The sequence below is a fragment of the Seriola aureovittata genome, chromosome 8 (assembly GCF_021018895.1).
Source record: "Seriola aureovittata isolate HTS-2021-v1 ecotype China chromosome 8, ASM2101889v1, whole genome shotgun sequence".
Classification (NCBI taxonomy): domain Eukaryota; kingdom Metazoa; phylum Chordata; class Actinopteri; order Carangiformes; family Carangidae; genus Seriola; species Seriola aureovittata.
In genome coordinates, this window is record NC_079371.1 from 9,371,234 (window position 1) to 9,387,906 (window position 16,673).

The following is a 16,673-nucleotide window of genomic DNA, read 5'->3' on the forward strand; positions in this document are numbered from 1 at the left end:
CTCAATGTGTTAAGAAACGTGTTGACCTACTATAAGAAACATCTTACTGTGACCATGAACCCTTTGTGATGTAGTTATGTTGAACAAAACAGATAAAGCCATAAAAATCGTGATCATATTTACTTTGTTTTAAATGAAAAAGGTGTTACACAATAGTTTATAAAAGCATGGGGAACACAATAATGATAAACACTGAATTTAGTAAAACCAAGAACAGTTTAAACTGCAACATGAATAATTCTCACACAAATAAGGAGTGAATGAAAGGCAAAGTAAAGTATCAAAAAAAACAAACAGTCAAACACCTTTAAAATGATTATATATAACAAAGACTGCGCAGCAGCTTCAAACACTGCAATGTAAGAAAAGAAAAGCACAACATAACTGCTGTTGCAGAAGAGGCAGTGGAATGTTAACCATCCCCTACTGATTAGGAACACCAGTCATCACGTTTTGTTTTCATAGGTATATACACAATAAAATCTGTGGGTGACCAAAAAGTATATACACAATAAAAACTATGGGCAACCAAAACCTATAAATTTAATCATAGGTCTAGCACCTCATACATCATGATTACATTATAAACAAGAAGACACAGGTGTCATAATGCTGCTGTTAAGAAGAGAAACAGATCTGCAAAGTATAAGGACAGAAGGTTGCTTATGTCCTTTTCATGATTTTTGAAAAATATACAATAGTTTTTAACAGGTTGTAAGCTGGGTTTTGTTTAAGGGTCCTCGTTTTTTTCTGAATTATGGCAACATTGCAAACTGTACGACACAAAGACAAACAATGATCCAAGAGGATTTCATGGAATTAACACTGGTTTCTAGGGCTGTAGCTCAAATAGTCACAAACATCTGTAATTAATTACTCATCAGATCCATGAAAAACATATGTGGTAGAAATAATAAAAAGTATACAGTAATGCTCAAGTTCAGGTTAAAATAAGACTGAACAATATTTTTTTAAAAAATCACCATGATTATTTAAGACTACTTTTGCCCTTTAAGCTCTCTGGCAGCGTTTTAAACAGATAAATAGCCATTAATAAGTTCATCTTTCTCATTCATCAGTATTAGAGTTTATTAGGCTCTAGCCTCACAGAAACCAAAAATAACAGTGCATTCAGGCACTCCTGGTCTAATGGTAACGCAAAAAACATTCAAGTTTATCAATGGCCAGCAAAGTACTGTTGGGAAAAGTTTACAGTACAACTGTGACATTTCACTTCTCACAACATACAACGGACAACTTGCAAACCTCCATTTCTTATATTCAATATTGTAACAAGTGCTGGTGTTTATGCCTAGCTTTCCCTATTTACACCTGCATCCACCTTTTCATTACGACTGAAGCCAATCCCAGCTGACACTGGGGAAAAAGATGAAGTATACCCTGGACAAGTGGCCAGTCTATCACAGGGCTGACTTATAGAGACAAACAATTAACCAAACCTGCATGTTTTGGACTTGCCTAGAGGAAACCCATGCAGAGATGGGGAGAACGTGCAAATTCCACACACAGGTGTGAAGTATTTACAACTAGCAGTGGCTTTTTCATTGGCCCAATTCATTTGATGAACTTACCAGTGACTGATGACCATCTGAAAAACACAACAGTCATGTAATACTTCCCAAATATGAGTTTGCAAGGAGTGCCTGAACACACCACCAAACAAGTGACCAACCCAGTAAAACACTGTGATCTCTAAGAAAGCCACATTTCTCAGGTCAAACTTGGAGAAGCCTTTGAAATGTGTCCCAGTTATCAGCGTTGAAATGTATACTTTTTGGATGCAACTCTTGAATTGCCACATAAGTGTCTACACAACTACCTACCAACACAACAAACAAAGAAACCACTGATTTTTCCATCATTAATATTGGCAAAATCAATGGCTTTATTTATATTATAAATGGCACTGTTTTTATTCTGAATGCATCTTTGATAAACTCAGGTGTGCTGCACATATTGCATCTACTTGAGCTTGCATTTTAAATGGGACCAAATAAACCGTGAAACCTTACTGATGCAAACAAAACAGAAATAAAAAAGACATCATTTTAAATAAACAGCATGCGTTAATGCCTTAACTCTGGCAGATCTACTGGTTTCTCAAACTTCTTTAACAGTTTTTAACATCTGTGTATTACTGACGGCAATCTACTACAGCAGATGGTCCATATTCAATGAAAAAGCAGTCAAAACTGCATTGCACTTGAATAATCCGTATCCCATGCCTATATAGACAAACATATAACAATGTTCAGTGATAAATCTAATGCTCACAAAAGAAAACAACTGCCTCAATATTGTGTCAGTTTTTTTTAAGTCAGCATATTCCCATTGTAATACTAGTTATTTCCAAATAAATGTACACTTCTTTCCATTGATGCGTTGTCCAATAAATTCATGGAAAGACTCTGACAGTGCACCCCATCACTTCATATTTCTGTCCCATCACTTTGCTCAGCCTCATTTTTAAGATTTGGCACTTTGGAACCACCTCAGAGGCTCCTGTGTCAGCGAAAGTGTCTGCTCTCGCTCCCTGTACAGGGGACCGGGGCTTTGGGTGATTGAGTACCACTACGGGCTGGTTGGGGCCTGGTCGTTTCACCAGCTGGTCCACCTTCAGCGGCATCGGGTAAATAACTGCACAATCAGTTACACTGCCCATAGGTAAATGTGTCTTACATTTGGATATTCTAAGTTTCAGTCCTTTCTTACTTTTTTTCCACATGCCTACTTGTACCCTTTTCAGAGAGACAGTGAGGAACTTTGAGGAGATGTCATGCTCACTTTTTGCCATTTGCTGTAGAGGATCTATTTTAGAAGCAGATTCCTGATCTGTTGAAGATTTAGAATCAGGTGTGTGACTGCATTTATTATCATCTTTTGGCGTAGTGCTCTTTGTTTCCTTCTTGACATGGAAGTGGTTGTTAATCAGTGCAGGAGGATGCTGGATCCCTTTATCATACTCCTCTACTTTTACAGAGTCAGTGGTCTGCTCTCTCGGTAAAGGATCACAGATGAAGGATCCATCTTTTGCGGGAATCGGAGCGCAGTACCCTGATTTCGGTGCCTCCTTCACCTGTTCTGTGTTGTTTGTCATCTTGATGTGATCTTGAGGTGTAGTGCCAGAACTGTCACTTTTATCCATCACTATGCCACGCAGAGCCATTACAAGAGGCTGAATGGAGCCTTGGGCCTCCTCTGGTTGTTGACTTAAAGAGAACACAGATGAAATTACTGGAAAACCCTCAGGTTCTGGCATGTCTACTTCTCCTGCTCTCTCAATGGTTCTGACTGGGGTCCAAGCTGAAATCTTTGAATTTAAATGATTACAAAGCAAAGGGGCTTTGACGGTTGAGGGCTCATTTAGAGTCCTGAGTGTTGGGAAAGATTGATTTGTGACAACATTATCCTTACATGCCGAAATCGCTGGCGGTCTCACTTGGACAGCTGCAGCTGAGGGAACACTCAAGGAAAGAGAAGCTGATTTCAGACTTTGCTGGTTAGAGCTCACTGCATCTTTCATTGTTTTTGAAGCAATGTTGTTCCTGTGGCGGATCTCCCCGGGTTCCAGCTTCACAGCCATCGACACATCTCTGGGGATGTTTTTTGTGTCACTTGCTCTCCGGGCTAAGATACTCTGGGAATGCTCTGGAATTAAATTCTTCCTCTCCTCCACTGCTCTCTGAGAAACACCAGTTGCCATGTTGTCTGGATGCAGGGTGCTAGACAACCTGTTGGCAACCCTGGTGGTGATAACAGTCGGAGGAGCTGCATTATGATTTACAGCTTCTCTTGTTGCAACTCTGATCCCACTATTTCCGTCTCTTACAGGATTGAGGATACTTTTGGGAAGCTTGTTTGGAATGACTGTGTTGCACTCCAAGTTGATTATTTCTTGTGATGGTCTTTTGAATCCACTCTTTTCTTTGCTTCCTTGATTCGGAAGGTTTTTGGAAATACTGACTGGGACAACAGCAGGACGCTCCACATTCACTGTCTTTGTTTCACACTGTTTCCTGTTGACTGTGCACATCCCCATACTCAGAGACTTCACTGTGTTTGGATGATTTAGTGTAGATGATAATGGCTTCCCCATAGCAGTGTTTTGAGAGACTGTGGTCCTTGTGTCTTTTATCACAGACTCATTTTCTTGTTGAGTGACGAGCCTCAATTTAAGCTCCTTTGTCCCATTAACAGTTTTCACCTCAACAAGTTCAACCAAGCAGCCAGCAGGGATTGTTACTTCCTCTGGAAGAGAAACTGTTAGCGCCCTGTTGTGCTGAATGAGTCCACTCAAAGGGGACAAACGTTCTGTATTTCCATTCGTGCCATTTGATACATTTGTGTCCAGTGTTTTCCCCCTCTGTTCATCTTTGCCCAGTCTGACTGCAGGTGCACTCAGGGTGGGTATTGTCACCCGGACAGCTGGTCGAACTGATGACGGATCAGCGGTGGGCACACTTGGTAAGGCACTGGAGACAGGCACATGAGAAGTTTTAGCCATGCCAGGCTTAGCAGGTCCTTGACTAATGCTTTTACTATGCAGACGCTCAATGTGCTTCACAAGGCACAGCCTCCTCATATAGCCCTGTCCACAGTGAGGACATTTGAATGGATATTTTGCAGTATGTTGTTTCAGGTGTGCATTTAACTCTGCCTCACTGAATGAGACATTGTTGCAATAAAAACAGTAAAATCTTGTCCCCATGTGTTCAATCATATGCTTCTTAAACACTGCAGCGTCTGCAGAAGCAAATCCACATTTCTCACAATACATCACATTTGAAGTGCTTAATACACGATCCAAGGGCAAGTTCTGATGTCCACCATTCACAGATGATGGGATGCTTTGATAACCGACAGGTTTCATGTTGAACAGTGAGGTCCACTGGTCATCTGGCGGCAGGGTCCCACAAATCAAAGGCTGCAGTTACACAGTGAAATAAACATCCATCTTCGCCTGACATCCAGCGTTTACTCGTCAGGGAAGCAAAGGCCGATGAAACCGTGAACTGACAATGGAGTCATCTGCCCCCTGCGAAAAGCAAATGAGAAAAAAAAAGCGTTAAGAGTCAAAGTGTGAGTGAACCTTACAGGGCACAGTGATGATATTGTAACAAGGCCCATAAAGCCCCTCCCCCCTCACACACAGCTCATGCAGCATTTTCTGCGCCTGCAGCTCTCTCTTCTCCAATTACCGAACTGCAAGCATGACAAAAGACACACAGCGGCCAACTAAACTGCATAAAGTCATCTCTAAATTTTCCTGCTGCTGTCCTCCTTTGAACACAAGCAAAAGGCCCTACCTGACCACAACTAGGGGCTCACAAAGACGACGCCCCGCAACTGTTTATGTTTGCAACAGAGTCAAATCCCAAACACATACCTGTTTGGAGTGTTGTGTAAATGCGTTTTTATGATCCGTTACATATATTCAAAGTGAATCGACTGTTTAAAATCCCTTCTCTGGATTTGATACAGACGCTTGTCAACACGACCAACCGAGCCGCTTTCACGTTAGCTTGGCATTAGCCATTCGTATCGAGCGAAAACAATTCCGGAAATAGCTGCTCCTACATTCAAAATAAGAGTGTGAAATAAAAATAAAACTACTCCAATGCGTTGTATGTTCTAAATTTACTGATAACATAAGCTCAATTACCTTTTTGATTCATTTCAATTTCTTTTTATGGTGTTGTACGTTACGAAACAATGTTTTGATACATGTTGCTCTTGGAGTGACGTATACTTTTGAAAGTTGAAACCGGAAGTTCACGTTTTATTTTGTTTTTCTTGACAACTGACGAACTGGGCGAAGCGTACGTGCTATTCCTGAAGAAACACAACGCAAACGGCTTTTATTTCCTGGGATTTTTTACGCTAAATTCCCAATCTGTTACAAAAACCACGTAAAACTATGATTGGGCATCGACGTTGTCCCGCCCTCAAACGTGACAACTTCCACCATGACAGTGATCATTTTAAACTCCTCGGTTGCAATTTTCTCATTAAATCACTGAAGGCAACATTTGTACCTGTTTTAGAGACAGACAGGAGGACGAGTCATCGCACCAGTTGGTATAAATGTGCCTGGGTTACGTTGAGTTCACCCAATGACACAGGAAGTGGTTTACAGCTTATGAATTTGAGGTGACAAAGTCAAACCAAAGGCTAAGAGACTGACCAGAGAGAGAGAGAGAGAGAGATAGAGATAAACAACGGCACGTTGTGGATACATCTCATTAAAATGCGCTAAAAAAAAGATATAAACATGCTGTTTATAAGAGTCTGCAGACTGCGTCCTACTATTTCAGTGTCCCTGGCATTACCCAGGTGAGTGTGTTTATTTCAGACACTAGACTGAAGAATATTTGTTATTTAAATAATTGTCATGATACTTTCTCGGTTGCTATTTATGTATTTTTTAAATCTAGAAACCTCATTGCTCATATGCTTTGAACTTAGCTTGATATTTTATCAAATTCTTGTTAGAGATTTTGCTGTTATTGTAACCCCCTCTCCACAGTAGCTCATGGGAGGATCATCGTGACTATTGTGAAAACTGTTTCTGGGATTTACACACCATTGTTGTAATTCATAATGACACAGCAGTGGCTTTCACTTGACCCTCCCATTCCCCTATTCGTCCAACACATACGGCTGCTAGCTTCCTGGTTATGGCAATTTTAATCCAGCTAACCCGGACACAACCTCCGTGCTGGTTTATCTTCAGAAAGCAACTTTTCTCGTATTTTCGCAGACACGGATTGATCCGCCGCAGCATGGCCTCAGACCCGAAGGCAGCAGAGACGACCCGCTTCGACTTTCTAGTGATCGGTGGCGGGTCTGGGGGTCTGGCCGGAGCTCGGAGGGCGTCGGAGCTCGGAGCAGCCACCGCAGTGATCGAGAGTCACAAACTCGGAGGTACCTGCGTGAGTAAAAAAACAAAAACAAAACAAAAACAAAACACTGCCATCCATCCCGACTGCTGTCACTTTACTGTCGCCTCTGCAGCTTTCACACACACACGTTAGTTGCCAGGTTCAATGCGAAGCCTCCCGACTCCTTTTGTGGAAGTTTTTTGTGTCCGACAAACACTGTGGGTTTGTTAGACGTTTGAAGCGTCCCAGCCGATAAGCAACCCTCCTCTTCCCGCAGCCCTGACACACTAAAGCTAACGTCCAGTCTATGAAACGGTAGATACATTAAATAAAAATAGACATATAAGAATAAGTTGATTTAGAATGGAGAATTTTTCATATATTTAATTTTTTACTATTGCAGGGCTTTTGCTTTTGTATTGCATTGTATATTGGCGTGTTCATATTTTTGTGTCCCACCACATTCACTTTTCAGTTGAACTAACAAGTGGGGAGTTGAGAACAGATACTGCTGCAGATTTGTGTTAAACAATCGGTTACTGCACAAAGCTGAGGCTGGTTTTCAGAGTAATTTTACCAATTTTGCTAATAAATAAGGAAAGACGCTTGCTTGATATAATGTTGTACAAATCACATAACAAGAGATTCAGCCATGATCAAATCCAATATCTGCACCTTTTTATTTGCAGAGTAAGTTGAGACTTATGGTATCATGAAGGTTTTGTTTCCAAATATGAAAACTTTAGTCAGACATAGATGCAAAGGAACACACTTCATTATTACAAGATTATTTCATATCTAATTGTGCATGCATTTAGAATATTGTGATTATATATTTATTTGGGGAAAATATTAATATTAATATTGTGATACTGATATAAGCCACATCACCCAGCTCTAGCCTATATGTTTTTAAGTATGATGAAATTCTAAGCAAGGCTTTTACTTTACGTTTTAGCTTTTAATTTAACACTGCAATACATATCAGTTAAGTAATGTGCCGTGCAAATAAAGTTCAGAGCTCTCCTTTCTTTAAAACTTAATATGTGCTTGGACGCTGTTTGATCGAGCTTACTCTGAACTAATTTGTTTCATTGTTTTTCAGGTTAATGTTGGCTGTGTCCCAAAGAAGGTACAGTCTTTCCCTCCTTGTAATAGGCAGAGTTTAATGCAGAGACATAATTGTTGCAGATTTCAAACCCAGTACCTTTACCTCTCGTCACAGGTTATGTGGAATGCAGCAGTTCATGCTGAGTATCTCCATGATCACAATGATTACGGCTTTGACGTTGGAAATGTTCGTTTCAGTTGGGAGTAAGTTACAGTGTCTGTTGGTGTCTGTTTTCTGTTTTTTTTTTTTTTTTTTTTTTTTTTGCAACCACAAAGAGCTCTTTTGAAAACTGTTGGTTGGTAGTTCCTGGAACAAAGCGGTATCCATTTCACAGCATAACTTCTCAGTCTGTCCTGTCTTCTGTTGCTTCACTTTGGCCTACTTCTTTATCTTTGTGAACAACATAGTTCAGTCAGGGTGATTGCCTAAGATAAGCCTGTGGAAGGAGTGGCTGCCTGCAGAAGTGGAAAACATTGGTCAGAGATTCAAAGCACAATCGTACAACAGGAACGGGCAGTCATAGGATCAAGGTGTGCCTGTATGGATTGGACAAGACTGTGTGTTTACACTACAAAAAAAATAATGTTAAAATATACAGGAAGCAGAAACAGTATCACTGAATACTAATGCAATTTAACAGCATAACCATGTAACAAGTATGTCAGAAATGCTGTTGCTTCGACTCGTAATTTCTGAGACTGTAGTTTGTGTTATGGTATTAGATTGTATTATATTGTCAGGTGTTCCTGTGATTTAGCCCATCCCCTATTCATTGCAGCAGGATCTACACTACAATGTGAGAAGGATTATGTAGTTCTTGCAAAGTGAAAAATACAATACTATAAAAAATAAATTAATAAGATACCATTTAAATGTGGTTCTGTTCAAATGAAAACTCGAAAACAGTGATATACCGTCTCAACCAGCTCTAATATATAAAAAAAAACATCTTCACAACAGAAGTATCATGACACAAGTGTTTATGGTGGCGCTGGATGTTGTTTACAAATGCAGGAAATGCTTTGGGCAGCCTGAATAACTTCTCCAACAGATCGCTGCAGACTTGTGAACAGACGGCTGCAGAGTTAAAATCTCTGGAGCGAGCAGGAAATTCTGGTAATGAAAAAAGGGATCTGGTCAGATGAGTCTCCCGTCACCGTATTCTCCACATGCTGGCCACCGTCACCAAAACACAGACTGAGGGAATATCTTTTGGAGAGGTGTTCATTCTTCCAGTAGAGCTCAGAGACTTGGAGAATCAAAACCGAGGAGCATTGAAGCTGTTCTGGCAGCACATGGGGGCCCAACACCTTACTAAGACGCTTTATGTTGGTTTTTCCTTTCATTTGTCGCCATTCATTTGTCTGTATGTGAACTGTGCCCCGGCTGAATTATGCACCAGTATGATCAGATGCAGGCTTGTTTGCTGAAAAACAAACGTACTGCTGCGATGAATCTGTGTTTTGGAACATTTATTTAAGTGTATGTTCTATCTTTTAATGCCTGATTGATTGATTTTCTTCCCCTTCTTTCCACCTTTTAGAAATGTTTTCATGTGCATGCAACTTTTGGACAGAGTTGAGTGTCAAGCCTTGAGTAAATACAGCTGGTAAAAAAAACCTTATCTTTCCTGTGTTTGTGTTTGCAGAACTCTTAAGGCCAAAAGGGATGCTTATGTTAGTCACTTAAATCGCATTTATCGCAACAATCTTGACAAGGTAATTTCACAGTTTATATTATCTTTATTTTATCAGTGTCTTTTCTTTTCCCTGAACATGTTTTTTCTTACTTCAGGTTAACCTCATGTTTGTAAAATGGTTTTTCAGCATCTTTACTGCATCAAGAAATATTTGACTTTGTTTAGTTTATTTTTGAATGGAGAAAGAAGATAGTATTTGCAGGGAAAGTAATGACATCGGCTCCTTTACAGGCTAAAATACAAACTATTCAAGGTCGTGCAAGGTTCACAAATGATCCTGAGCCTACTGTGGAGGTCGGTGGAAAAAAGTATACAGCGCCTCACATCCTTATTGCCACTGGAGGGCAGCCTTCTGTTTTGAGTGATGCTGAAGTTCCAGGTAAGATGAACTGTACTTGGAAACAGTAATCACCTTTCTGTTTAGTACTGTTGTGCCACAGTAGTTTGTTTTAACCTTTTCAAATGAGAATGCTTTTGTGAAAGTAGAAAACTGTATCAAATACTGTGTTTATTAACCATTACAGGGGCAAGTCTTGGCATTACCAGTGATGGCTTTTTTGAACTTGAAACACTGCCAAAGTAAGTTTATCACGTAATCTCTTCTGTAGTGTGGATACCATCAGGAACATTTTTGTCTGTAATCAAAATTGTTCTCCCAACAGGCGAAGTGTGATTGTGGGTGCTGGTTATATTGCAGTAGAAATGGCAGGCATCCTTTCCACCCTGGGGTCCAAAACATCCCTCGTTATTCGACAGACAGGAGTAAGTAATACTTAAAATCACAGCTCATACCAAATACTGAACTAAATGATTATCAGTTGTGTGCAGCCATGCATGTGTCCTACTCTCGTATTCTCTCTGTAGGTTTTGAGGAACTTCGACAGCTTCATAAGCACAAACTGCACCAAAGAGCTGCAGAACTCTGGTATAGATTTGTGGAAGAACTCTCAGGTGAAGTCTGTGAGTAAAACAGACAAGGGTCTGGAGGTGACGCTCGTCACCAAAGACCCAGAGAAGAAGAACGATGAGGAGAAGATCAGCACCATCCAGGAGGTGGACTGTCTTCTCTGGGCCATCGGCAGGCAGCCAAACACCTCTGGACTGAACATCGGCGAGATGGTAACAGTCTGCTCATGAAACTTCTCCTCTTTACTCTTTACATTAAACTGGATGGTATAAGCTCAGTGGAAGATCAGACAGATGTGCCTACACAGACAAAATGATTTGAACATCAATACAATGGGTACAGACAGACAACTTCAGCTTATCACCACTTACTGTCTGCAAAGGGAATTAATTCGTTTTTGGCTCTGCACAGTATTCCCTGTGTCTCCTCATCCCGGCTGCTTAATTGTCCTCGTAGATTATAACAGATCATTTTGAAAGTGGTCTTTATTTCTGTCTTGAACGCACATACATTATTTAATGTTTTACACAGTGTAAAGGCTTCATCAAGGTTTCATTATTTAACACCTTTATATAAAAACATGTCAAATAAATGATTAGTGATAATCTGGAGACAAAATTAATAATAATAATAATAATAATAATAATAATAATAATAATACATTTTATTTAAAGGCGCCTTTCTTGGCACTCAAGGACACCGTACACAGTTACACAAATTGAGATTAAAAATTAGACAGCTGTCACATAACTGTTTATGTGGTTTGTCAGTGAAACGTTGTCACACGTAAAATGCTTGATAGCTCAGGGTCAACAGGCAAATTAATAATGGATTAAAGTGGCAGTTAAGTCAAAGTCCTCTCTCGTCTATTTATGGTACTTCTAGCTAGTAGACAGCAGAGAGAAGTGGGCTATCAGATTGTCCATTGAAAGGAAGTAAAATTTTATAGACCTTTCTATTCTTATTCTGACTTCTCTTTTTATTGTCTAGCCTGTAATATGAAGTGTGAGTAACAGATCAGCAGTTTAACAGCCAGGGAACCACTAACTTTTTTTTTTTTTTTGTCTTTTTTTTTTTTACAAGCATTATGAAGGAAAAGTGTTACAACCTTTTCATGACCCACACCACCTTGTCATCTGAGAGGCATTCAGGCCCAGTTTGAGATTGGTCTTTGTTGACACATAACCACGTTAAACATTATCACACTTCTCAGTGAAGACTTTGTTTCCTCTGCTCTGTGTGTTCAGGTCTACATTAAAGGCTTTGAGCCTCCACAGTCAGGATGACTCACTGTTGTTTCTTGCTGTAGACATTAAACAAAACTTTCCTGCTCCTTTGTTTGTCTGGTACAAGCACTTCAATGCTAAAATGTGATGTTTTAGCTAATTAAACAGCTTTTCTCTCTGTTTGCAGGGTGTGGTTACAGATGAAAGAGGCCATATCATTGTGGATGAGTTTCAGAACACCACTCGACCAGGGATCTACGCTGTAGGGGATGTTTGTGGCAAAGCTCTTCTCACACCAGGTAGCTTCCTCCCAGTAATGACCCAAATCATGTTGCAAATGTAAAAACTTGGTCAGACTGGGTGTTTTTTGAGAGTGAAATCTTCAATAATATTTTCTGTCAATGTTGAATATCTCTATATTTGGCTTTTTTTTCTAGGGGTGAAAAACAGTGTTATGTTTGGGTTTATAGGAAACATTTCTAGATTGAACATTCAAATTTAAATTCATAAGTTTAATTTATTTGAACAGATAGAGACTCTTAACTCTTTATTTAGTGTGTATTAGAGGCAACACCTGCATGAAAATCCCATTTGAACACTTCTGGCTCCAAATAACTGAGCTGAAATTGCCAGAAAATGCAAGTCTGTGTCGTCGCCCAATCGAATTCTGATATGGTTTTGAGTGAGAACGTACGTGCACCAATTACAAGAAACACATTTTCTCAGGTTGATGTTGTGTACAACAAGATGATATGTCAGTAAGAAAACTGCCAATATAACAAGTCACCAGAACTCTGCCCCTTAAATAAAGTACTTTAGAGTCCAGGTCTGTTTAGGTAACAGGCTCTGGGTTTCTTGTATGTAGGTGATTTGAGCCTGAACAGACCAAATACAAAAAACCATCAATGACAGCTTTTCAAGTGTGGATCAGGTCCAGAAAAATAAACTCTTGGCTTTGTTTAACCCCCAAAAGGCCTTTCAGACCAGGATTTGACCACAAATCTCACCTGTGAAATCCACAAAGATCATATCAAATCTTTCTAGCTTTAAAAAACATGTCTGAAGTAACATGTTGCTCTCAGTCACCTCTAAAAATGAGGATTAGGAATTGCTATAAAAATATGTTATTTTCCTGTGCAAGTCTGGTGCAGGTCCCATGCAGTGACAACCATCTGTTATACATAACGTCGGTAGTTACAGTTTTCAACAGCTAATTAAGGTGGTATTAGAGCAGACGCCCATTACTGTCTTATAGCTTAGACATAACCTTTGACATTATAATACTGCAACAGTAACATTACGTGGTACTGGGCTTTCTGGTTTGAGATGGATATCTAGTCCTTTGTAGGGAAATGAAATGTTTACTTAGGGAGTTGGACTCTGATGTTCTGTTGGATGTTGTGGCAGTTGCCATTGCTGCAGGCAGAAAACTGGCACACCGACTGTTTGAGGGAAAGAAGGACTCCAAGCTGGACTACTCCAGTATTCCCACAGTGGTGTTCAGCCACCCACCTATCGGTACTGTGGGCCTCACAGAAGGTGAGTGCGCCCAAAGATGTCTTTCAGTGAATATCAACTTAACTTTTCAGAATTATGACATTTCCACTACCACGTTCACATTTAAGCTGCACTACATTTACGCTCTGGATGAAAGTTTTAATGGAAATAATGTATTACTCATAGCTTTACTCAGTAAGACAGAAATCCATATACTTAATTAGTTCACTTTCATGTCACAGATGAGGCCATTAAATCCAGAGGAAAGGAGAATGTGAAGATTTACAAGACTTCTTTCACTCCAATGTATCACGCCATCACGAGCAGGAAGAGTCAGTGCATCATGAAGCTGGTGTGTGTGGGCAAGGAGGAGAAGGTAGGAGTCTTCTGACCTCCAGATAACAGCTGTACAAATCAGAAACAGTGCATTTACTTTTCTCACAAATGTCTGAAATTTCCTACAACTGGTAATTTAAAATTGTTTTGACTGTAATAATTATGTATCTATCAAAAAACTACCCCATTGTGTTGCTGTTGTTGTCTCTTAAGGCACTCATCAGTTAGACTTGATAATGAAGATCTGAAAACCTGGTTGAAACCTTTCTGTATATGTGGTACTTAACATTAAAGGAAGAATTTTCTCTAAACCATGTTAAGACTGTTGAAAAAAAATCAATACTTAAATAAACACAGGTGTTAATAGGTTGGATTTTTTGGGGGACATTTTGTTATTTAGTGGACTTTTTCTTATTCCTGAACAACCAGAAATAGACCAGATGAGTCTGACATACGACATGACCAATAAATATCAGGGTTTTGCAAAGGCTTCTTGTCTAGACTCACTATTTTGCACCAGCACCGTAATCAGCTCTTATGCAAAGATAGATCCAGGTATGGGGTGTTTCTCTTGCCTTAACCAGAAATATCTCCCTTGCTCTTATTATGTTGTTGACACTATTGTTTTCTCCACCTTGACCTGCTCAACAAGTCTGGGGTCAACATGTTCACACCCAATCTCTGCAAGCTGTTGAAAGTCTTTCTGAGAAATGTAGGTTAGCTCACTGAAGTACAAGTAGATGAGGCAGCTTTCGGAAAAGTCTTAAAACCAAACATTAACTTTGCAGCACTTCAAACACAGAAAACAGCACTTAGGGCACTTAAAGTCTCTTCTCGTCTGTGACTCCCTGAACTAAATGGCACTAAACCTTTTTGAGTTTGACGGTTTCCTTTTTTTTGACTCTTGTATACACTGGCAACTGCAGTGACCCTCAGATACTGAACTGTCTCTTTTCCCCAGGTGGTGGGCCTACACATGCAGGGCCTGGGCTGTGATGAGATGCTGCAGGGCTTTTCTGTGGCCATCAAAATGGGTGCTACCAAAGCAGACTTTGACAAGACTATTGCCATTCACCCCACCTCATCTGAGGAGTTTGTCACGATGCGTTAATGCAACCACAAACACCCGCCCCACCCCTTGCCTCCCTATACAACCAGCTACCCAGACAAGCATACCAGGACAGAGTCACCACTCCATATTACTCTCTCATCGGCTTGACGACTTGCTTTCTAAAACTACCAACATACTTCCATTTTCTCTCATATAAGTGACCTTATTTGTGCGCAGTGTTTCATTTTTTTCTAATTTTTACCTAAATGGACCAAGACCGAGTTATGACCTTCTTAAACTGTACTGGATTCCATTTTGATAATTGTGAAATGGAAGTGATGGATCCACAGGTATTGTTGTCAAGTGATTGCATGGGAAGTCAAAAGACCTCTCTCCTAGTGTATGTGTTTGATTTGTCAGTCATTTGTCAGATTTACAAACACTGCTGCTTCTTAAGGCACCTGTTTACTACCAATGCAAGGTCATAACATATCTATTGTACTGTTTCAAAGATTCAATAAACCTGCAGGTGTTTTTTCTTAACTGTTGCGATTCGTTTCTCTTCATTCTGTGACTAATCCCTTTGTTGTTTTGATTTAGTGGCATGTTGTAACACCTCTTCACTAGTGCCTTTCCCTGTCTTTACAATTGACACAAGTTGGGCATTGAACAAAGTACTGTACTTCTCATGTTTGGGCAGAGGGAGTTGTGTTTCTGCTCGTAACTAAGAGACACAAGACACTCCTCTGTCGAGCCAAAGTATGTGATAACAACATACTATCCAGATGTACTAGTGTGATGTATCTATTTGCATATGAGACTGGTGAATAAATGTTTTTTAGACACCTTAATTCTGTGGTGGTAGGTAAAAATCATCACAAGTCATCTTGTTATGAGAACTTTTCTGCTCTAAGCCTGTAATTATTATCTATATGATGTACACACACTCAAGTGAAGTTTGTATAAGAGCAGTGGACATTTGAATTAGTGCTGTTTGACACATGGTGTGTTGGCTGTTGAAGGTGTGGATCATTAAGCTCAGAATGTCCAGCACTGCTAAATATCTAATGACAACATATAATCCACACATTGCGAGCTGCCACATCAACTGATCACATGTGCAACAATAGAACCATCATTAAACACCTTGTTCTTATGGTTTACGAACATTAAATTAACATATATGCATACAGTATGTATTACATATACTACATACTGTATGTAGATAAAGTCTTAACAGAAATGACAGTGACAGTGTATCCCTGACCTTGGAAACAGAACATATGTGAATATACAGATGGTGTCAAATTAAAACCAGAAGAATAAGTAGGGAAACAGTGATGACAGTGTCTGCGTCCACAGGTCACCAGGGGTCACTGATGGTTTGATGAGTATGAAAATTATGTGAATCATATGCTGTGGCCTTTATAGTCACCAGATCTCAACCCAGTTTAACCACTGAAGCGGTTTTGGCTCAACACCTTACTTACCTTATTACACTTTAACTTGTTATTTCTTTAATTTGTCAACTGTATTGTTCAAACCATATCGAACCATAGACAGTATATAAATAAATATATCGGAACCTACCTCTCACCTATCTCCCCACCACCTTTAGAAAGAAGAATGAAGAGTGAATGGTGACCTGCACACAGCAATTGTGTGCGCGCACACACACACACACACACACACACACACACACACACACATATATATATATATATATATATATATATATATATATAGCCTTTAATGTTCACTCAAATATATATATATATATATATATAGCCTTTAATGTTCACTCAAAATAAAAGATTAAAGCAATCAACACCTAATCAAATTAATAAATTGATGAATAGCTACATACATGAATCGTAAGACCCTTTAATAATTCCAGTGTTTATTGGAAATTTATTCCCGATCAGTTGCGGGCAAGCGGAAAAA

The 16,673-nt window shown here is 39.6% G+C and overlaps 2 protein-coding genes across 4 annotated transcripts; one reads left to right on the forward strand and one right to left on the reverse strand.

The window, feature by feature from the left end:
- Positions 1 to 101: 101 nt before the first annotated feature.
- LOC130173834 (uncharacterized) lies at positions 102 to 5,551 on the reverse strand. Its single transcript, XM_056383330.1, has 2 exons — positions 5,408 to 5,551; positions 102 to 5,056 (listed from the first exon to the last, which is right to left on the reverse strand). The coding sequence occupies exon 2, from the start codon at positions 4,889 to 4,891 to the stop codon at positions 2,417 to 2,419; it is 2,475 nt and encodes an 824-aa protein (XP_056239305.1). The 5' UTR covers positions 4,892 to 5,056; positions 5,408 to 5,551; the 3' UTR covers positions 102 to 2,416.
- Positions 5,552 to 6,023: 472 nt separating this feature from the next.
- Positions 6,024 to 15,272, forward strand: gsr (glutathione reductase). Of its 3 annotated transcripts, XM_056383347.1 has the most exons (13): positions 6,024 to 6,354; positions 6,782 to 6,953; positions 8,008 to 8,034; positions 8,128 to 8,216; positions 9,662 to 9,731; positions 9,944 to 10,091; positions 10,237 to 10,291; positions 10,375 to 10,474; positions 10,577 to 10,831; positions 12,033 to 12,144; positions 13,253 to 13,384; positions 13,585 to 13,718; positions 14,640 to 15,272. In XM_056383347.1, the coding sequence occupies exons 1-13, from the start codon at positions 6,293 to 6,295 to the stop codon at positions 14,787 to 14,789; spliced, it is 1,506 nt and encodes a 501-aa protein (XP_056239322.1). In that variant the 5' UTR covers positions 6,024 to 6,292; the 3' UTR covers positions 14,790 to 15,272. The 3 variants fall into 3 exon arrangements, with proteins under 3 accessions (XP_056239322.1, XP_056239321.1, XP_056239323.1); XM_056383346.1 differs by lacking the exon at positions 6,024 to 6,354 and having other exon boundaries at positions 6,641 to 6,953; XM_056383348.1 differs by lacking the exon at positions 6,024 to 6,354 and having other exon boundaries at positions 6,807 to 6,945.
- Positions 15,273 to 16,673: the final 1,401 nt, after the last annotated feature.